Source organism: Terrapene carolina, unplaced genomic scaffold, assembly GCF_002925995.2.
Source record: "Terrapene carolina triunguis isolate 2854851 unplaced genomic scaffold, T_m_triunguis-2.0 Scaffold97, whole genome shotgun sequence".
Lineage (NCBI taxonomy): Eukaryota > Metazoa > Chordata > Testudines > Emydidae > Terrapene > Terrapene triunguis.
Window position 1 is genome coordinate 3,365,539 of NW_020664448.1, and position 23,394 is coordinate 3,388,932.

The window sequence follows — 23,394 nt, forward strand, 5'->3', positions numbered from 1 at the left end:
CCCCCCCCCCCCAGAGCACTGCTTTACCGCGTTATATCTGAATTCGTATTATATCGGGTCATGTTATATCGGGGTAGTGGTGTATTGTGCCTGGACAAGTAAATGTTCATGATGTTTTTGCCACTCTGCAACATAACAGACAAATGCCAAATACAGTCCCATGGGTTGTATAGTCACTAGCTGGAAGACTTCCTATAATAGATGCTCTGTGCATAAGGAGAGGGAGGGGACTTGTACATCAATTCAGAGATAGTTCTAGATGTAAGGGAGAGCACGGCACGAAAGAAGGTCTGAGAAAGATATAGGCAGCTCTGGAGAGAGGCTAGGATGTCCTTCAGGTGTGTCTACACTAAAGAGACTATACTAGCATAGCTACTCTGGTAGAGCTATACTGGCATAGCCCCACAAGGTAGATGCAACCTACACTGACAGAAAAGGTTTTTCTCTCAGTGTAGGAACATCATTTCCCTGGACATTAGCTCCCCCAGTGGAAGCACTCTTCCATTGACATAACTGTGTCTACATGGAGGTTATGTTGGCATAGCTACAGTGGTCAGCGGTGTGGTTTATTCACACCTCTGACTGACGTAGCTATTCCAGTATAATTTTCGAGTGTAGACCTAGGCTGAGGAAATGGCTATCGGAAGTCAATGGTCTGGTGTGAAGTTGCAGAATTCTGTTATAGTGAAATGGCAAGCCTTTTGCAGGGGTTCAGGCACGGGAATACGTGGCTGGAAAGGAAGATGACTTTGGTGAAGTTCTGAGCAGGCTGGAGGAAGGGAGAGGTTGCACTAATCAAATTGCGAGATGTAGAACATGGACTTGTATTTACAGTGTTTGTATTCTTTTTCAGGGAGGTTGAGCTCTGTGGGAGCACAAAGACAGAAAAAGAATGCCTGTTGTGTGGCCAACCCTTCTGGATCTCAGCAGGGATGAATGCAAGAGGATTCTTCGCAAACTGGGTACAGTGAGATGCAATTTGTGGGTCTCTGCTTCCTCCATCCCACTGGCTGCTGGGACTTTGTGTATCTATCTCTGTTTAAAGAATCACCAGCCCACTGTCTTCATTAAACACTTTCATATGTTTGCAATCAATTTATAAGATACAGAAAGTGATCAGTAGGTGTCAGTGTTTTCACAGCTCTTGCTTTGATAGTATTTGGTAGTGTTGGATGCTCTTTATGGATTCAATGAATAGAGCTGGTTATACACCTAATTTCATAGAATCATTTTAATTGGATGGTACCTACACTGCAAATTATGATGTTTTCATGCACATTAATGTATAATAGGAGACATTTCTGTCAAAAGTGAGTAACTCAGTTTGCTATTTCCACATATCTGATTAATTTCCTACCTGCTTTTTTGGTTTTATATAGAGAAAACATATGAAGGTCAAAATGAATCTTGCAATGCTACCCATGTTTAGTTGTCAGTGTTTTGAGTTACATCAGTAAAACTACTGTAATGCAGATTCTCAATGAAAGAAAATGTCCCACAATACAATATTTCCAATCTTTAATTACAGGATGAGAGGAATTGGCTGTGAGATGTGAAAACAATCTCCTCAATTAGTTTAATGGTCATAACATTAGGAGCCTATTGAATTGCTGTAGCCATGCATTGAATTCTGGATGCTTTGCCCAAATGAAAAGGGCTATCAGTAAGAAGGTTTCTGGGTGTTATATCTGTAATAACATGCATATGTAGTAAGGCAACTATACTTTATAGCTTTTAATAGCATTTTAGTACTGGAAGAAGAAAAATCTTAGTTTTCTTTTCAGGCTTTCATTTAGGCAACATAGTCTAGTGGTTGAACACAGTAGAGGGAGTTGAGATTAGATATTTGAGATTTTCTACTGTCTTCCTGTGTGACCTTGGGCAAATCACTTAACCTCTCTGGGCTTTATTTTACCCATCTATAAAAAAAGTGAAGTACTGTACTACATACCTTGCATCAGAGGCATGAAGGTTAATGTTTGTAAAGCGCTTTGAGGTCCCCAGATTATGCTATAAAACTATTATTATTAGCTGAGAGAAAGGGGTGAAACTATTTTCTCTCATCTTGCTCGGTTATCTGGGGGAGGGGGTTCTGTTTTTAAGAGACAGCACATTGAGTATAGAATTTGAACCATTATTTTTATTATTTAAAAATTTATTACTTGTATTGTGATAGCACCTAGAGGCCCTAACTGAGATTGCAAGTGTACAAACAGAGACAAAGGCTTATACTATCGGAAAGAACTTTGGGTATGTCTGCACTACGAGAGTAGTTCGATTTTACTTAAATCAAATATGTGGAATCGATATTGCAAAGTCGAACGTGTGTATCCACACTAAGGACAGTAATTCGACTTTGTGAGTCCACATTAACGGGGTAAGCGTCGACATTGGAAGCGGTGCACTGTGGGCAGCTATCCCACAGTTCCCGCAGTCTCCGCTGCCCATTGGAATTCTGGGTCGAGCCCCCAATGCCTTCTGGGGAAAAAAATGTGTCGAGGGTGGTTTTGGGTAACTGTCGTCATCCAACTGTCACTCCCGCCCTCCCTCCCTGAAAGCGCCGGTGGGCAATCAGTTCGCGCACTTTTCTGGTGAGTGACATCGCGGACGCCACAGCACTGCGAGCATGGAGCCCGCTGCGACCATCGCTGCAGTTATGGCCGTTGTCAACACCTCGCACCTTATCATACACCTTTTCCAGAGGCAGATGCTGAGAAATCGGGCGAGGAGGCTACGGCAGCGCGGTGAGGGCATATAGTCTGAGAGTGGCACAGACCTGTCACAAAGCACGGGACCCCGCGCCATGGACATCATGGTGGCAATGGGTCATGTTGATGCTGTGGAACGGCGATTCTGGGCCCGGGAAACAAGCACGGACTGGTGGGACCGCATAGTGCTGCAGGTCTGGGATGAATCACAGTGGCTGCGAAACTTTCGCATGCGGGAGGGAACTTTCCTGGAACTTTGTGAGTTGCTGTCCCCTGCCCTGAAGCGCAAGGACACCCGGATGCGAGCAGCCCTGAGTGTCCAGAAGCAAGTGGCCATAGCCCTCTGGAAGCTTGCAACGCCAGACAGCTACCGGTCAGTCGCGAACCACTTTGGTGTGGGCAAATCTACCGTGGGGGTTGCTGTGATGCAAGTAGCCAACGCAATTGTTGAGGTACTGCTGTCAAAGGTAGTGACCCTGGGAAACGTGGAGGTCATCATAGATGGCTTTGCCGCGATGGGATTCCCAAACTGCGGTGGGGCTATAGATGGAACTCACATCCCTATCCTGGGACCGGACCACCAGGCCAGCCAGTACATTAACCGAAAGGGCTACTTTTCAATGGTGCTGCAAGCACTGGTGTACCATAGGGGACGTTTTACAAACATCAACGTCGGATGGCCGGGCAAGGTTCATGACGCTCGTGTTTTCAGGAACTCTGGTCTGTTTAGATGGCTGCAGGAAGGTATTTACTTCCCGGACCACAAAATAACTGTTGGGGATGTGGAGATGCCTATAGTCATCCTCGGGGACCCAGCCTACCCGCTAATGCCCTGGCTCATGAAGCCCTATACAGGCGCCCTGGACACTGAAAAAGAACTCTTCAACTACCGGCTGAGCAAGTGCAGAATGGTGGTGGAGTGTGCTTTTGGACGTCTCAAGGGGAGATGGAGAAGCTTACTGACTCGCTCGTATCTCAGCGAAACCAATATCCCCATTGTTATTGCAGCTTGCTGTGTGCTCCACAATCTCTGTGAGAGCAAGGGGGAGACCTTTATGGCAGGGTGGGAGGTTGAGGCAAATAGCCTGGCTGCTGATTACACCCAGCCAGACAGCCGTGCGATTAGAAGATCCCAGCGGGACGCGCTGTGCATCCGGGAGGCTTTGAAAGCTAGGTTCCACAGTGAGCAGGGTAACCTGTGACTATTAAGTTTGTTTACAGAGAAGCTGAACCTGCCCACGTTTCCTTACCCAGTGAATGTTCACTATCCTCTCCAGTCACATACCCCATTCCCCCCGTTACCCCCCTTCCAACACACGTTTAAAAATAAAATCACTGGAAATTTGTTAATGAACACAGTTTTCTTTATTACTGTTTTCGCGGTAAAGTGTTGAAACTGGGACGCAGACTTTGGTGGGGAGCGGGTGTAGTGTAGTGATGCAAAGGACGCTTCTAAACTCAAGGAATGACAGGCTCCTGCTCCTAGAGTGGTCCGCACTGGTGGACTGGTTGTTTCAACGGAGCCTGCTACCCCTCCTGTTCGGGACTCTGTGTGTGGGGGCTATGTGACTTTGTGGCAGGGGGAGGACGGTTACAGATCCCCTGCTGCGTGGCTCTGTGATCCAGGTTAAGGACCGCTGCATAAGATCTCTAACCGCCCTCCCCTGTCACAGTCACATAGCCCTCCCCACCCCCCCAGAACATGAAAACCACCTCCCAGACTGACCAGGGTGCCTAGTGACTGCAATGTGTGTGTGACCTGCTGCTGAACCTGCCCCCGCGTCTGTACCCTGGTAAAGATGACTGTCCTGTCCAATTACCAACCCCCTTCCCCCCCTTCAAACAGACTCTCCTCTAAAAGAACATGATGGAAACAGTAATGAACAGAAACGTATTTTTTATTAGCAACTACACACTTAGGGGATGAAACTGGGACGGGGGCTTGGGTGAGGCGGGAAGGAAAGGACTTATCAAATTTTGGGGAATGACAGCCTTCTGGTACTTGAGCGGTCTGCAGGGGTGGAGTGAGAGTTTTCACGGACTCTGCCGCCCCTCCTTCTTGGGACTTTGGGTGAGGGGGGTATGGGACTTTGTGGCGGGGGAGGGCGGTTACAGATAGACTGCAGCGGGGCTCTGTCCTCCTGCCTCCGGTCCTGCAGAACATCCACAAGGCACCGGAGCGTGTCCGTTTGCTCCCTCATTAGTCCAAGCAGCGTTTGAGTCGCCTGCTGGTCTTCCTGCCGCCACCTCTCCTCCCGTTCAATGTGTGATCGATGGATTTGGGACATGTTCTCCCTCCACTGGGTCTGCTGGGCTGCCTCGGCTCGGTAGCAGCCCATAAGTTCCGAGAACATGTCGTCCCGTGTCCTTTTCTTTCTACGCCTAATCTGCGCTAGCCTCTGGGAGTGTGATGCCAGGGTAGGTCGGGAGACAGTCGCAGCTGTGGGATGGGAAAAAGGGAGTGAATTCCTTGGAAAGATAAATTTTGTTGTGAACAAAGAACATAGTCTTTCTCTGTGAACAAGACCATGCACAGCACCTATCACGTGCGCACTCAGGACAAGGTCGAATTTTCGGCCTTCGCATTCAGTGCCTGGGGTCTTGCAGTGCAGATCTGACAAGCGGGGCAGGACAGCGGAATTTGGGTTGCAGTCTGACATGGTAAGCCGTAGACTTGTGGCTGCTTAAAACTTTAATAATAGCGCTGGCCTCCTTTCACGTTCAAAGCAATGCTCCTAGCGTTGGCCAGTTCCTGCTGCCAGGAATCCGGCAAGCATGAACTCTGCCCCTGTCCCACCCCCTCGCGGCTGTCCCAGGGAAAGATCCCTGTATGCTGCCCCTCTCCCGCCTCCACCGCGTGGCTGTAAACCGCCGGTTACAGTTCTGTGAAGGAACAGGCAAGCAGTCCCAATACTAACATTCCCCTACCTAATTCAAAGCAGGTCACCATGAGCGACATCACTCTGATGAGGATTTCAGAGACCGAGAAAGAACGAATGCTTCGTGAAAGCCTGCAAAGACCAGGGCCCTATGCCGCCATGCTCTGCAAGGCAATGATCCCGGAGTACTTGCTGATAGCCTGGCGCGGAAATGTTTCCTACTACGGAGGACACAATAAGGCCGCTCTCCCAAGGAACCTCATGCAAAGCCTTTCCAATTACCTCCAGGAGAGCTTCATGGAGATGTCCCATGAGGATTTCAGCTCTATCCCCGGACATATAGACCAAATTTTACTGTAGCTGCACTGCCAAGGACTAAACAGTAGAGCGCCTAGGGCAAACCAATCATGATAAACCGGACATTGTTAGATTTTTTTTTTGCAGTAGTTGCACTGCCAAGGACTGAAACGTTAAGCGCCTAGGGCAAACAAATCATGAAAAACACACTGTTAATATTAATGTTCTGTTCAAAATAAATGTTTACATGTTTAAAACACTTACCGACTGATCCTTTCCCTGATTCTGGGTCCGGGTTAACGCCTGGGGATGGTTGGTAGGGGATCTCTGTGAGGGTGATGAAGAGATCCTGGCTGTCGGGGAAATCAGCATTGTAAGCGCTGTCGACTGCCTCGTCCTCCTCATCTCCTTCCTCATCTTCCCCGTCCGCTAACATCTCCGAGGAACCAGCCGTCGACAATATCCCATCCTCAGAGTCCACGGTCAGTGGTGGGGTAGTGGTGGCGGCCGCACCTAGGATGGAGTGCAGTGCCTCGTAGAAATGGCATATCTGGGGCTGGGATCCGGAGCGTCCATTTGCCTCTTTGGTCTTCTGGTAGCCTTGTCTCAGCTCCTTGATTTTCACGGGGCACTGCGTTGCATCCCGGCTGTATCCTCTCTCTGTCATGGCTTTTGAGATCTTCTCGTAGATCTTTGCGTTCTGTCTTTTCGATCGCAGCTCCGAAAGCACGGACTCATCGCCCCACACAGCGATCAGATCCAAGACTTCCCGATCAGTCCATGCTGGGGCCCTCTTTCTATTCTGAGATTGCATGGCCATCTCTGCTGGAGAGCTCTGCATCATTGCCAGTGCTGCTGAGCTCGCCACGATGTCCAAACAGGAAATGAGATTCAAACTGCCCAGACAGGAAAAGGAATTCAAATTTTCCCGGGCCTTTTCCTGTGTGGCTGGTCAGAGCATCCGAGCTCGGACTGCTGTCCAGAGCGTCAACAGAGTGGTGCACTGTGGGATAGCTCCCGGAGCTATTAGCGTCGATTTCCATCCACACCTAGCCTAATTCGACATGGCTATGTCGAATTTAGCGCTACTCCCCTCGTTGGGGTGGAGTACAGAAGTCGAATTTAAGAGACCTCTATGTCGAACTAAATAGCTTCGTTGTGTGGACGGGTGCAGAGTTAATTCGGTTTAACGCTGCTAAATTCGACATAACCTCCCAGCGTAGACCAGGCCTTTGTCTAAATAGACAAGATAGCCAAGGGAGTGGAAATGGAAGCACAGAGAGGTGAAGTGACTTGCCCTGTAGCAAGGTCACAAAGTAGGTCAGTGATAAAGCAAAGCATATAGCCCATGTTTCCTGACTTCCAGTCCAGTGCTCTATTCATTAGACCACTCTGCAAGGCTCAGATACTCCATAGTAAATTAAACACCATAGCAGATTTTAGAAAAATGTGTAAATACTTAAATCATATCTTAGTGTGATATCTAGCACTGCCCTGAGACCTTTGCAGTACATAGCTAGTTCTTTTTTGAACCGTGTTATAGTCTTGGCCTTCACAACATCCTCTGGCAAAGAATTCCACAGGTTGACTGTGCGTTGTGTGAAAAAATACTTCCTTTTGTTTGTTTTAAACCTGCTACCTATTCATTTCATTTGGTGACCCCTAGTTCTTGTGTTATGAGAAGGAGTAAATAATACTTCCTTATTTACTTTATCCACACCAGTCATGATTTTATAGACCTCTATCATATCCCCCCTTAGTTGTCTCTTTTCTAAGCTGAAAAGTCTCCTCATACAGCAGCGGTTCCATACCCTTAATAATTTTTGTTGCCCTTTTCTGAACCTTTTCCAAGTGCAATACATCACTTTTGAGATGGGGCGACCACATCTGCACGCAATATTCAAGATGTGGGTGTACTGTGGATTTATATAGAGGCAATATGATATTTTCTTATCTATCCCTTTCTTAATGATTCCCAACATTCTGTTAGCTTTTTTGTTTGCCGCTGCACATTGAATGGATGTTTTCAGGGAACTACCCACAATGACTCCAAGATCTCTTTCTTGAGTGGTAACAGCTAATTTAGACCCCATCATTTTATATGTATAGTTGGGATTATGTTTTCCAATGTACATTACTTTACATCTGTCCTGTGATCTTCACTGTCTGCCAAGATGCTAAAACATAAATTTAAAGGTCTTAATATAGTGGCTCTCCATAAAACAAAACCAACCTTAACTCAGACATTGAGTGATTACTGAGTAAAGTAACTTCATAGTCTAAACACAGAAAAATACTGTAGTATCTCTCATATTACCGTGTGGTACCTTAGCAAATGTTGACTTTAAAGACAACAATTGGACTGGTATATAAAATGCTTCTTCATCCTAGCCTAAAATACTTAAGCAGTCATTGTCTGCCCAATGTCCTGGTTTGGGGGTTATGGTTGACCAAAGTGTGTCTTTTCTGTTTTCCCCTAGGTTTAGTCAGAACTGGGGTGGGTGTAGGAATTGTTTTGGACATGGTTCTCTGGTTGTGTAAATTGGGTCCACTGGACTCACTCGCTGACAGCTTTTGTAAACAATATACAAATAACAAGTCTTGTTTATTTTGGCAGCTATTATCTGACTGCTATTTGTGCTCTAGTCAGTCTTTTTTGTTATTGTTTCTGTCCCTATTAATACTTATTTTTATGTTAACTGGGATTTGATTTTGTTGGTCTGTATAGCTATGTATAGTATGGAAAGGGTTTAGATTGCTAATTTAAAACGAGGCTTTCAGTCACACTTTTTTTTGTGAAATGTTCAAATAATATTCCCCGTGATATTAGGATTATATATTTTGACTGAGTGGTATTTCCATGTTCTGCTCTTCAGCATTTTCTGTAAGCTAAAGAATAATGTTAATCATTTTTCAGTGTTCAATCAGTTCATTGTCTTTGATGTATTGGTTGCACATTAGAGATCTGAGTGTTTCTTGTTGCTTCAATGTGTTAGCATTCTTTTCTGCTTTAAATAGTTACATATGTTATGGAAATTAAGCAAGACACATTGACAAGAAAATTTATACGACAGTCTAAAAAGCTGTCATCCCCTCATTAAAGAGGAATGTTAGAGGGAAGATTAGTTTTTCTTTTGATAGAAGTAACTTTTTCATGAGTAAAGTCAGTTTTCAGAATGGAGAGAGGTAAATAGTGGTATCCCCCAGGGGTCTGTACTGGGACCAGTCCTATTCAACATATTCATGAATGATATGGGAAAAGGGGTAAACAGTGAGGTGGCAAAATTTGCAGATGATACAAAACTATTCAAGTCCCAGACTGCGAAGAGCTACAAAAGGATCTCCCAAAACTAGGTGACTGGGCAACAAGATGGCAGATGAAATTCAATGTCGATAAATGCAAAGTAATGCTCATTTGAAAACATAATCCCAACTAAACTCCATCTTTCCTAGGGAGTTTTGTTAAAGATCTTACGAATATTTCATTTACTCCTGGAAAATTACATAGTACTTTACAAAAATAGGGCCTGATCTTTCAAGTCCCCCTGCGTGTGGCACTCCTACTGGCATCAGTGGGAGCACTCTGTGTGGAAGGCTTGCAGGGTTGGTCTTTGTGGCACCTGGTCATAGTCTTTTAAACTGCTTTCTAGAGAATCTGCTGTGAAATCACAACAAAATATGCTGCATATAACAACTGTACACGGCAGAGTAACTTGCTGAAATAGTTCTGAATCATCAGTCTCTTGTAGAGAACACTGCATTTTTGAAGGAGTAACATACTCCTTTTTTAAATAAGATGTTAATACATTAATAGCAAATCTATTGTATTTAAACGCATGATTTTACTTTTCCCTTTTTGCTGTTAATGGTTAAGAGCTAATCATATTTCTATATTTCCTTAGAACTGGAGGCATATGCTGGAGTTATCAGTGCCTTGCGTGCACAGGGGGACCTTACCAAGGATAAGAAAGACCTTCTTGGAGAACTCTCCAAAGTGCTTAGGTAAACCTCACTCTACTTATGGTAAATGCGGTGAATATATAATTGGTTTATGGCCTGTTTTCTTTTAAAAGCATTGCACACACTTCCTACCAGAGGCATCTTCTGTTCTTAAAATGAATTCATAATCAGAAAAGAGACTCCAGAAACAATATAGTGGGAATTCCATATTTATTTTTCTTTCAAAGATTCCTGGTTACATTTGCTTATCTTGCAAATGAAATTTTTTTCCTCACTTCCATCCTTGTAAGATTGCAACCCAGAATTGGAAATCCTGCCATGTAGCCGCTAATGTAATCTCTAGTAACTGTGGTGAAATCCTTTCTATTCTCTAGGCCAGAGAATTATTTCTTTTACCTTCTGAATAATAAAAGACTTTATTTTCGCTGCCGCAGGGGAGATAAGCAAGTGGCAATCTCTAAAATGTAAATGCTGACCCCTCCATCCACCAGAGTGGAGCTGTTTCTAACATTTTCATTTTCGCTAACAGGATCAGATAAATATATTTGTCTTTCCATATCTAAAATATATTGGCTGCTTTCTTTTTTGACAGCATTTCAACTGAGCGCCATCGTGCTGAAGTTCGGAGAGCCGTAAATGATGAACGGCTAACAACTATTGCGCATAAGTAAGCTATTAGTCATACTGCACATGACTTCCATAAGGCACCAAATAGTCTTCCCATTGGACAGTCCTTTATCTTTTAAACCAAATACTAGATTTTAAACCACTAGCAACCTTGAAGGGATAACACAGCTGACAATTGAAGTAGTACATGTAACTATACCCTCAACTGTTGCAGATCTGTAGTATGTACTACAGGAAAATGTGTGGAAGTTGTTTAAATCTGCAGTTAACAAGTCAGTGTTTTGTTCATTAAGGTAGTGCTTAGGAGCCAGCTGAAAATGGGGCCCCATTGTGTTGTATATAAACATAGTATAAGAGAGAGTTCCTGCCTTGAAGAGCTTACAGTCTAAATAGATAAGACTAAACAGAAGGTTGGGAAACTGATATAATGTATATGGAGAGTGAACAATATGATGGCTGCAAACTTCATGTTTGTGCCCTGATTTTAGTTTTGTTTAAATCCTTTTGATGGGGTTACGTTAGGAGGGGATTAGCTAAATGAAAGGATAAAGGATCTTTGGTGACCTTGAGGGAGGGGGTCAGAGAGGGTGGAGCAAACAGCCAGTCAGCACTGGGGAAAATGTTTGGAGTGAAAATTTCAGAAAGCAGTCTGTCATCATCACTGTCCATTGGTCCCTGCTTGAACTGCCCTGTGCAGCTGCTGTGGCAGCTTCAGTTTTGGCTGGCTCCTCCCTGCGTTTTCTTTCCCAAAGCCCACAATTGCTGTGGAGAAGGGGATGCCCCCTGGGGCCTAGTTCCCTGTGGGGAGGGGAGTGGTCTCAGTTCTGGGTTCTGGAGGGAAGTGTGGCCTGGCTGGCCCATATTTATCCCCCAGTTCAGCAGGACATGGTTGAACTGCTTTCTGCAGCTGTTGTGCCAGTTTCAGTCTCTAGCTGGCTCCCTACAGTTTTTTTCCCAAAGACCACATGATTGGGGGAGAAAACTGGTGCTTACTTATCTTTAAGTGAAATACTTAGTACTCTTAATATCTAAAAGTAGTTTTCAGAATGAAATAAATGGCTTGAGAGATTTTTCATTTTATTTTAAGGGGGAAAGAAATACCTTACATTATTTAATGTCCAGCTAGAGTATAAGAATTTCTCTTTATTTTCATAAGTTAACATAATAAAACAGCTATAGATTTTAAGTGTGAATCTTACAACTGTGAAATTATAGGGGAAAAAACAATAAAACAATCATGTATAAGGAGCCTATCATATCAATTAGCAATATTTTGAACTGATACTCACCAAAAGTGGCATATTCTTTTGTAAACTGTCAGTTAAAAGTTTCAGGTTTAAAGGCTTGGAAATAGTGTGTCCTATTAGACAACTACATAGCATAACAGTTTAGATTTTTTTCTTTAAAAAGAAAAAGTGAATAAGGAATAGCTTATGTATTAAAACAATCAGGATTGATTTCTTAAATTGAATTTCCTGTTAAATGCTGATGATGATGTCAGCCGTTTGCAAAACTCATGCAGTTTCTGCCTCAAGGGGATTAAAATCTAGAACACACGGTAGGAAACCCAAAGGAGGTGCTAGTTTATGGAATGCCATATCTTTTTTAAAATCTCTTTCCTTCTTTCACACTGAGAAATAATGTAGCAGAGAGCTCATTTGGCTTATGTGGATTAATTCTTAATGATGCTAGGAAAGTGCAGTATTACCATTAGATATATTGGAGTTAGCACTCTTAATATAAACTCATGTTTGCAGTTACTTTCAACAAAAAAATTAAATTTTACCTCAACTGATGCTAATCAGTAAGTACTGTAAGAAAATTTATGGAAGATGCTGAAACAAATCTGGGTCTAACTGAGAAATAGATGGACTAATTAGTGCTAATCTTTTTACTAGTTACTTAGTACTGTTAGCCAGAGTTAAAAGTAGTTCTTCAGTATGTGGTAATAAATCAAATGAAACTCTAATTGAAATCTGTAGTCTACGTTCTGGCTTCATTGATTCAGTGAAATGGTCATACAAAACAGAAGCAAGTTTTCCCAGCAGAAAAAGGGGATAACATGATTCTTAAGTATTCTATTTTGTCTTCAAACATTGAGACTAATTAGAAGTTAAGACCAGTGGTTGGACTCTGTTAAGGGAAATGCACGGGCTGAGTCATCTGACTTGTTGCAATCTTGTTTGGGCTATTGTGATGGGGCTTAGAATATTTTTAATTAAGTAGAACGAGATCTGCCTTAGAAACGATTATTTCTATAGCACACTTAATTTGATGCTGTTTCATGAACGTTGTGCTTCTGATTTTTTAGTTAGTTTGAGGAGTATAATATGCACTCATTTGCAAGACTGCCATTTTAGTTATGATTTACTGTACATATTCTAGGCTGTCACTAGAAGAAAAATCCTGTTATCTAATAGCTTTTCTCTGTTGGAAAAGCATATTTAGTCAGTAAATGTGCTGGATAAGAGAACACTTTCACATAATATGCATTTCTGTTTAGTATGTCCGGACCGAACAGCTCTTCAGAATGGTCTATAGAAGGTCGTCGACTGGTGCCGCTGATGCCACGGCTGGTTCCACAAACAGCCTTTACTGTAACAGCTAATGCTGTTGCCAATGCAGCTATTCAGCACAATTCATCTCTTCCAGTTCCTGCAGAAACTGGGAACAAAGAAGGTGAGGGAATCCCAGTATCTTACTGCAAGTAGTGATGATGTGAGAAGAATAATTACACATTTTAAAGGGAAACCGTCAGCTAGCTTAGATCCAAAGGGTGTAGGTTATATTTAAAACAAACAAAAACCCCATTCCTTCATTTTCATACAATATTAATAGAAATGTTTTCATGAAATCTGATTGGATTTGCAGTCCCTTTTGGAGTTTTTACAACCTAAATGTAGTATTGTGCTAGTGCAGTGGTTCTCAAACTGGATCGGAACCCCAAAGTGGGTTGCGACCCTATTTTAATGGGGTCGCCGGGCTAGCTTAGACTTGCTGGGATCCGGGACTGAAGCCTGAGCCCCGCCACCTGGGGCCGAAGCCCAAGGGCTTCAGCCCTGGGCGGCACAGCTCAGGTTACAGGCCCCCTGCCAGGGGCTGAAGCCCTTGGGTTTCAGCTTTGGGCCCCCCACCCCCTTCACCCAGGGCATCGGGGCTCAGGCAGGCTCAGACTTCAATCCCCCCTCCTGGGTCGTGTAGTAATTTTTGTTGTCAGAAGGGGGTTGCGGTGCAATGACGTTTGAGAACCCCTGTGCTAGTGCATTAGGAACCGGAATATGAAATTGACTAAAAGCACAAAGGAACTGGACTGGTTTACTGTCTATGCCAAGAAAAAGGCAAAAATGTAAACTGCATACATTCTAAATATTTTGAAGTTGTAAAGTGTGGCGGCAGTTAGAAATGGTGCAAAGTTAAATTACTAAAAATTAAAGAAATAAAGAAGCTGTTACAGGTCCCTTTAAGATATAGTGATATTCAGAAAAGTGACTTTGTAAAAATGACGTGGATATCCATTCTTATTTTGTCACTCCAGATCAAATGTACTAAATTACCAAGTCAAAAGATGCCTCCCCCATCCTCCCCTTACCCCCTACAAACTCCATCTAAGCTGCAACGTTTTATTTTACTTTGTTTTAGGGGTTTAGTTACAGTATATTTACACAGTTACAGAAAACCTAACACTTCTCGAATTAGTTTTTTTCTGACAGATTTGGGAAACATTATACCACCTGCTTTCTCTCACTACTCCTTGTAAACATCAATGTTACAGCAATTAAACAAGGAAAACCATTTTAAAGGACATCAATCTGTCTTAATTTAAAGAGGGGTTTCAGATTGATTCTAGGACTGACATGCCACTGAGCACAATGCAATAACAATTTTATATTTATATCACTGATCTACGCAAGAGTCCTAAGCACATTAAAACAAAGTTAATTAAAATACTAAACACATACAAGATAAACTATAATGTAAAACACACAATCAGTAGAGAAGAAAATAATATCAATGGTGTCTTTAAGGTCTTCTCAAATAAAAACATTTTAAAATCTACTTTGAAAGCAGCTAATTCTATGGTCGTTCTTGGGTCAGAGCGGCCAGCACTCCACAGTAGCAGGACCGCAGAGGCAAGGATGTGGATAGTGACCCAATAAGCCTTAGGCTTTAATTTATCTTCAAAGCTGTCAAAATAGTGCTAGGATAATGGAATTCTTTACTTTAGTTATGTGGAAGGTGTCTTCTCTCCTCTTCAGTGGTGGTTTGCTATTCGTACACAAGTACCACTTCAACCCCAACATCTACCCCTGTTCCAAGTGGCAGCGTAGCAACAGTGAAGTCCCCCAGACCTGCCAGTCCAGCCTCCAATGTAGTCGTCTTGCCAAGTGGAAGTACTGTTTACGTCAAAAGTAAGTGATGCCAGTAACTTTGATTAACAAAACAGGAAGGGGGTGGTCTTGTGGTTAAAGCACAGGACTCTGAGTCAGGTAATCTGGGTTCTAAACCCAGCTCTGCCTCAAACTTACTGTGTGACTTTGGACAAGTCACTTTACCGATAAATACACTAAGGCACAAAGATGTTAAAGTGGGACTAATACTTCTCTTCCTCATGAGGGTATGTTGAGGCTCAATGCATTGATTGAAAAATACTCTGAGATATTTTGATATCTGGGATAACAGAAGTGCAAAGTATGAAAAATAAAACCCAGGAATTGCCATGCAATAGTGGATCATTTGTCCATCTAGTTTGGAATTTTGCCTCTGATGTGGTCAGACCTAATGCTTCAGAGGAAGGTTTCCCTTCCACCTCTTCCCCAAAATATGCAACTGGCCTACAGTGCAGTCATTTATCATTTGAGGACGTGGGAAGGAAGAGAAACCCATTTCCCCTTCTCAGATGAGCAGGAGAATTTCTAGGAATATCATTTTCCTACAAGCACTCATGTGCCCAAAGCAGCAAGTGATATGGCATGTCAAGGTAAAGGGCCAAATCTTTACCTTATATAAATCAGCTAAGGATTTGGCCCTTTGTGGATATTACCAAAATAATATAAATTTAAAATAATATAGTTTTCCTGCTGTGTTTTTCTGAGCAGTAGCTGAACTTTGAAACAAACTACACAACTAACCTCACCCAGGGATTCTATTATCATTTACTTGCACAGTGCTATGGCTTGCATACTACCACTGTTTTGCAGTGTGTTGGGAAGTACAGGCTTAGAAACCAACTACATCATTTGACTATTCCTACTATCAGGGTGGATAAAAATTGATGACTTTAAAATAATCAGAAATCATATTTTTAAATTTAAATCAGATTTTTTATTGAAACGTATATACATTTTTGTTTAAAAATAAACCTATCTAAAATTAAATTTGAAATTGAAAACCTGTGTTAAGGCATAAATGGGCTATAATCTACTGAAATAATTTAAATAAAAAAATATGCTGCATCAATGAGCCCTCCTCAAATTTTTGTTCTGCTTTTAATTACATAGAGAATCAGAGAGGAAACAACATTTCAGGTCAACTCAAGCTTTATAAATGTCACAATGTAATGTAATTAATTAAGTAATTATCTGTTATTATTTTCAGTCTTTATAGTGGAGTGAATGCGATTTACATTTTCCAGAAAAGCTTTTGCTGTAACTAAACTGAAACCAAAAGTAATTAGCAGGTGCAGAGAGAATCTTTTCTTCATTTTGACTAGTTCAGTCAAAATTGAGAAACTGATTGGAAGTTGAAAAAGGAGGAAAGTTTGTCTAAGAATAAAAGCCAAGTGGGAGATGATGAGAATAATTCTAAATACTTGAAGGATATGAGGTCAGATTTTCAAAGGTATTTAGGCACCTGAAGATGCAGGTACGTGTCTGCTGGGATATTCAAAAATGCCTTAGCAGGTTAGGCAGCTAACTCTTACTGAAATCACCTTAGAAACCCATGTACATATCTTTGCAATATTTGGCCCACGGTTACCAGAAACAAGCCGTTTAAAATGCAAAACATGTTTTGGTAAACTTGTTTTCTTATGTATCCAGCACATTTAAGGTAATTTTATTTAACGAAGAAACAATTTAAAAATGCTGCTTTTGTACAGTTTTAATTTAATTCCAAATTCCATTCAAGTGCAGCTTGACACAAATGCCCAGGTACAAATTACCGCCTCATACATAAGAATGGCATCAATTCACCATTTTCTAACATTAAAAAAAAATTAAAGTTAAGAGTTTGAATAAATGTATGTTAAGCTATATGAATACTAAAATAAATGTACAGATCTAGCATATCCTCCTGGTTAGCAAAAAGAAATGCCAAATTTAGTCTAAAGATTTTATTTGGTGTTTTAATTCTTACATCAACCAGTGAGAATAAACCTTTCTTTAGAAAAATAATTAAAAAGTACAAATGCAAATGGAGATTAAAATTGATATTTAAATCAAGGTTTCCTACTTGCAGTTATAAATCACTTGGATTTAAATCAATCTGCCCTACCTACTATAGAAAGGTACATTGTTTCAGATGTAAGATCTAGAAAAATTGATGTTCTCTTAGCTCAAACAACTGAAATCTAAACCTTAAAAAAATGCTATCATGTAATAATGACTCAGCCTATGATTTGGTCACGGAAGTCACGGAATCCGCAGACTTCCGCAGACCTTCATGACTTCAGCCCGCAGTGGCTGGGAGCTGCAGGGCACCCCACTGCCCAGGGTGGCCGGGAGCTGCAGGGTACCCCCGCCGCCTGGCGTGGCGGGGGCCCCACAGCTCCCCAGCCTCCACAGTGGCGGGGGGGGGGGGGGGAAACCCCCCGGGGGCCCCCAGTCCCCGCAGATGGGGTGGGAGGGGGGAGGGATCCCCAGCTGCCGCTTCTGGCGGGGGAATCCCCCGCAGCTCCCCAGCCTACACATGGGCGGCGGGGGAATCTCCCGCAGCTCCCCAGCCTACACATGGGCGGCGGGGGATTCCCCCGGAGTTCCTCAGCCACCGCAGGCGAGGGTCCCTCCCCGCTCCCAGCCATTGAGCGGGGCAGAGGCCGCAGTTCCCAGCCACAGCAGGGCGGGGTGCTGGACCCTCCTCCCTCCCCATTTTGTCATGGACATTTTTAGTAAAAGTCAGGGACAGGTCATGGCTTACGTGAACCTTTGTTTATTGCCCATGACCTGTCCGTGACTTTTACTGAAAATTTCCATGACAAAATCGTATCCTTAGTAATGACTGTAAGACCGGTCTGGATTCAAACAAATGATACGGGGATGAAAAAATCTCAATCCCCTAAATCAGCCAATCCCTCAATTTTTTGCATTTGAATTTTTGCTGAGAGCAGATTTAATTTTCTTTTGCAAGATGAGGGTCTGAGAATGAGCATCTCCAGCCATCTTGTACAAAGATGAACTGAAGGCATTTAGTATGGTTTTTCAACTCATCACCTTTGACTTATGTGATTGCCCATAAGCATGGCATCATGCCTGTATGAGGTATTGTCAAAGGTGGTTACAATACACATCCATGCATATAATGTCTGACATTCTGTGACCCTTTTGGTCAGTTGAAGTAAGAGAATCTTGGACAAGGTCTAGTGTTTTATGAAAGTAGTGCCATGCTGCTTATCAAGATCAACAGAGCATGTTCTAGAAAGTTAGTGTCAGTGGTTCAGCGAAGTGTTACAGCAGATATATTTTCTGCACCTGAGGAGGGTGATTGTGGGGGTGAAGAAACTTTTTTGAGGCAAAAAGTTTCTTTTGCAGGATTGCATATTGGTAAAAGTTTTCTTTTTGACATACAGTGAGTAAAATGTGCCAAAATAGTCACTGCTTCAAACTGCTAAAGGCACAAGTTGGCAAAGTGGGATGTGGTCTTGGCAGCAGGAATGCATCATATGATAAATAGATCTTCAGAAGCTATTTGAAGGAGAAAGGGATGCTGCTGCAAGTGTACTGGGTTGCATTAAAGAAGGCACAAGGGTTAAGGGGGGCATGGGGTGATGAAGCAAAGGGGGAAATTTTAGTTACATGTGTATAATTGCCATAGATGAAAACTGCTGGAAAAGCTGAATGTGGAGTTCTGAACAGGAATGCACTTGAAAAATGTCTTCCCATCCCCCTCACACATATGCAGTCTCATTAGTGTAACTTCTGCCATTTTTACACAGAATAGCAAAACCCCAACACTGGCTATTATATTCTTTTAATTTCTTATCCAGAATTAAACTGCAAAATTACTCAGTAGCCTTGGTTGTTTATTTTTTAAGAGAAATTCAGTATTATGAGAACAAGTGTGATCTGTGGGAGGGAATTGGAACAGCTGATTCTGTTCTCAGGTCTGTCATGGACTTGCTGTGACCTTTGGAAGATTTTATCTGCTCTCTGCCTTGTGTTTTCCCATTTGAAAATGGATGTAGGACTTAACAGGCTTAATGTTGTTAGAAAGCACTTAATGTTATTAGAAAGCAGTGAGAAATGGTCAGATGAAAAGCACTATATAATTGAAAAGTCCTGTTCTTCCAGGTGTCAGCTGCTCAGATGATGATGAAAAGCCCCGTAAAAGGCGACGAACTAACTCTTCTAGTTCCTCCCCTGTTCTTCTGAAAGAAGTCCCGAAGGCTGTCACTCCTGTCACTAAAACTATCACGGTGCCTGTAAGTGGCAGCCCCAAGATGAGTAATATCATGCAGAGCATTGCCAACTCCTTACCGCCACACATGTCTCCTGTGAAAATAACGTTCACTAAACCCTCAACACAGACGACAAACACAACAACACAGAAGGTACGTGGGGGAATCCGCCAAGCATTACATAATTGTATTTCCATCAATGAATAAGACATGATATTTAGCTTTTTCCGCTCTACAAAAGTGTCAAGCTATATTTTAAGGATTGTTCTTTGGGTAAGATAATCCCTCTTTTTAAAACAAAAATCTTGTGTGAATTTAGTGCACCTTTGTGTGAAGGGACCTGGATTGACAGTCCTGGAGACTGAAGCCCTCTTTTTATCCACAGAACAGGTACAGCACAGGCAGTGGGAGTGCAAGCTTCCCCCACACTGCCCCACCAATGTGCATCAACCCTGACCTGAAGGGATCCCTTCTAGGGATGAGAGGGAATTTAGTCTCCATGCTCATTCAATTATTGGCCTCTCTGGTGAGACTGCCAACAAGTTTCCAGTTAGTACCTTTTGTGGTGTTGGGTTTTGTGATATGGGCACTAGTCCACTGAGAACTGGATCACATAGGCCAATGAGCAGCCATCAGATGGTAACAACTTTTGGTCAAAGGTAATCTTTCTTATTTCTCTTTTCCTTAATTAAAATTATTCTATTTTTGCAGTAGTAAGACCCCAGGAAACTGGGTTTGGTCTTTCCATGGCCCACTCTACTTTGTGTAGGAGATCATGCCTCGGGGAGGCATGAGATCTCTCTTTGGCCCCAGCAGGACTTGTTGCTAGATCTGAACAGAGAGTGTGAGGATGTTATTTTCCTTTTCATTCTACTCCCTTTACATAGTATTGTGGCAGTTGAGATCAGCTGAGGTACTCAAACTAACAGTGCCCATGTTTGACCATAATGGGGCTGGAGGCAAGCAGTCCTCAGCTGTAGAATGTTTTTAAAATGTGTTCTGCTTTTGTTGATTTCCAGATCATGCTGCAAGACCTACTTGTTCTCTCAGGCTTTTGGGGAGGGTTTTAGATTTTGGACTGGTCCCAAATAACATTTTGTTTTTGATTTTGTGGGTCCAGAGTATTGGCTGGATGTATTTTAATTAACTAAAATAAATAAATCCTGTTTAAATTTAAACACAATAGTGACAGTGGAAACACTGCAAACCAAATTCATCTTTGGCGTATCTATTGATTTCAGTAGATTTCCATGAGAGATTAATTTGACCTTGACACAGAGAGTATTGATTTAGATTGGCCTCTAGAAAGCATTTTTCAAATAATGAGAGATTCTTGACTTTTGAGCCCAACCTCCCCACCATAATCTTTGTGTTAGACTCAGATTTAATTTCTAACTTTATGTGGATTAGCACACTTCCCATATCCTGATTTTGGATGCTTAGTTCAGTGGAGTAACTTCCTACATTTTAGTATGCAGTGCGTTTATTCCTGGCCTTTCATAATGTTTGTTCAGTTGTGTAAAGTAGGGGATGCTTTCATTTAGTTCCCTGAAGTCCAGAAGTATCACTGCTCAAACAAATGTCTGCTGGAAATGCATTCTGGTTAATGGTATGCAAATGAGCACAAGCACATCAAATAATAAGGTCTTGCTTTCCATGCAGCAAATATTATTTGGATTAAAGTCTGGTTTAACCAGTGACAGAACATTTGTCTGGATGAACGCAAGTTTTGCGTTGGAGTAATTTATTGTTTGTACTAAATATAACTAGCTTGAAGAAAAGTGGGGGGCTTGGTGTACTCATCTACATATCATTATCCAGGATATATTCATTATCCATACTACTTATACATCTTATTCCTTTTTCAGAGCAGGTGCTTTGAACTCTGTAAATAAAGTTTTAGCCTGTGCTTTAGTATCGTCTATATTCAAAATGAAATTGAAAAGCATAGATTATAAAGGAGGATGTAGTAGTTCAAGATGAAATAGACCTGCAAAGGAAAGGTACAGGCACAAGATAGGATATTAAGCTATTACGATCTGATTATTCACTGTCCTTTCTGAATGGAGCAATAGATGCCATCTTTTTGAAAATGGAAATACTGTTAATTTTATCTTCTTTCACTCAGGCCTTTACAGAAAGGTATTTATCTCTTGTTCTCAAAAACCTTCCAACAGATAATATTTCTCATTTTGCTTTATATGCACACTTCAGTTTATAAGTGAAATCTCACTCAGGTCCCATGCTAATACACAATGACAAGATCTAAACTTGTTCTAATAGGAAGTGGAGTAGTTTTTGTATATTGCATAATTTGTTATCGTGATACTCTTTTAAATTGAGTTTGTATATCATACTTTCCAACCAAAGCGATAATGCTGCTTTAGTAATTTTAAAGGATTATTGAGGTTTGGGATTAGGCTTGAATTTGATATGCAGTTCTTTAAACAATAAGTGATGTTCAATGGGGTTCTTGAATTCTTTTATACCAGTTTTCAGGATTGTGGTGATAATTCAGTAGGTTGGAGGAAAATTCATAGATCCCACTGAAAGATGTCAATGCTCTTCCATTTTTCTATTGCATAAAGTTTTATACAAAAGAGGACAATCTAGTAACTACTCTTACTAGTCAAGTCCAGTGGCAACTGTTACCCTTGCATCTTTTTTCAATACCTCTTGACAAAGTGATTAGAGGACCAGATTTTGGGCATTTCTCAAAACTGCCAAGATTAGCTTCAGTATATTTTCAATAAATGTCTTTAACAAAATAAACAGATGTTCCTTTTAAAAATCTGAATAACTTACTGTTGGTCAGCTAATCAAATAACCTTTTACCAGTGAAAGGATGCTATACAATTTCAGTATTCCTCACTAGATTCATTTTATCATCTTTACATATGTGACAAACCCTCCTGCAATTCCAGACATGGAGCAGTTTTGGGTGATGGTGACAGTCAGGCTTCAGACTTTGTGCCCAAGTGAGATGAACTGAAACACCTGGCTTGTTTCAATTTGTCAGCAACATCAGATAACACTACTTTAGTCACATACATACTGTTTTCTTCATAACCAAAAAGCAAAAACGTATCCATTTTAAATGAAAATATTATCCCTTCAGAAACTGATGGGTTAGCTGCCCTGCCTCCAACCAAGAGAAACTTTTTATTTGCTGCTGGCAAGTGTATTCAGATCTGCAAATGAACTCTAAACTAAGAGCACTAAAACTAAATACCATTTTGTGTGTGTGTGTGTGTGTAGTGTATTACAAAGTTGCTATAAAACTTCTAAACACGTGTGAGTGATTAATTAATTTTTGTTGTTTCAGGTGATCATAGTAACCACCTCTCCAAGTTCAACATTTGTACCCAACATCCTCTCCAAGTCTCACAACTACGCAGCAGTCACTAAACTTGTTCCAACATCTGTCATTGCCTCAACTACTCAGAAGCAACCAGTGGTTATAACAGCTTCTCAGTCCTCTTTGGTCAGTAGCAGCAGTTCCACTCCAAATACCATTGCTGTGACTGCTGTGGTGTCATCAACACCATCAGTGGTTATGTCAACGGTAGCACAAGGTATGACAGTTGTTGTTTATCAAAACTTTTACTGGTATAGTAGTCCTTGTTTGAGCTTCCTTTATTTCCCTACCTGCTTAATGATTCTGTTTACTGCTTAAATGTTAATTGAGCAGAGCACACATTCCTTTGTTTGAGACAGACTTGTTTGCCGCTAATCTCAGTACATATACTTTGTAAAGTGCATGGAACATGGAAAACAATATGTATGCATCTGATTCTCAATGCAGCCAGTCCACTGTATTCTATAAACAAATCCTTAATCCAGATTTCTTCTCTTCCCCTCAACAATTAATATATGCAAATCGTATAGTTCCAAAGAGAATCTTGCCAGAAAATATTATACAGCTTTCCACTGTGAATGTGACTTAACTGCAGTTTTAAAAACTTGTAACCGCAAACTGACTTGTATTAATCTTTAAAACACTCCCTGTGAGAAATGAAGGGGGCGGGGGAGTAACTCGCTTTTATGGACACCCAGCCAGCCAGTTAGCTATAAAATCCCTGTTAGTAGCTGTTCTCTACTTGCTTTGCCCATAAAGGGTTAAAAAAAAGTCCACAGGTAAAGTAAGGCACCTGACCAAAAGAGCCAATGGGAAGGCTAGAACTTTTTAAAATTGGGAAAAAACTTTCCCTTTGTGTCTGTTGTTGTTCTCCGGGGAAGAGGGGAACAGGGCAGCAGTTATGCTGTGAGAAGCTGAAGGCCAGGTATGAAAATCATCAGAATCACACCTAGA

At 41.8% G+C, this 23,394-nt stretch overlaps 1 protein-coding gene across 5 annotated transcripts in view; it reads left to right on the top strand.

Moving 5' to 3' along the window:
- EMSY (EMSY transcriptional repressor, BRCA2 interacting) overlaps positions 1-23,394 on the top strand; it is a 55,585-nt gene that overhangs the window by 540 nt on the left and 31,651 nt on the right. For all 5 annotated transcript variants that reach the window (XM_026651610.1, XM_026651609.1, XM_026651611.1 and 2 more), the window contains exons 2-8: positions 854-962; positions 9,787-9,886; positions 10,437-10,511; positions 12,975-13,150; positions 14,728-14,880; positions 18,976-19,235; positions 22,408-22,657. In XM_026651610.1, coding sequence (XP_026507395.1) covers positions 893-962; positions 9,787-9,886; positions 10,437-10,511; positions 12,975-13,150; positions 14,728-14,880; positions 18,976-19,235; positions 22,408-22,657 — 1,084 coding nt within the window. In that variant the 5' untranslated portion in view covers positions 854-892. The remainder of the gene's footprint in view (positions 1-853; positions 963-9,786; positions 9,887-10,436; positions 10,512-12,974; positions 13,151-14,727; positions 14,881-18,975; positions 19,236-22,407; positions 22,658-23,394) is intronic.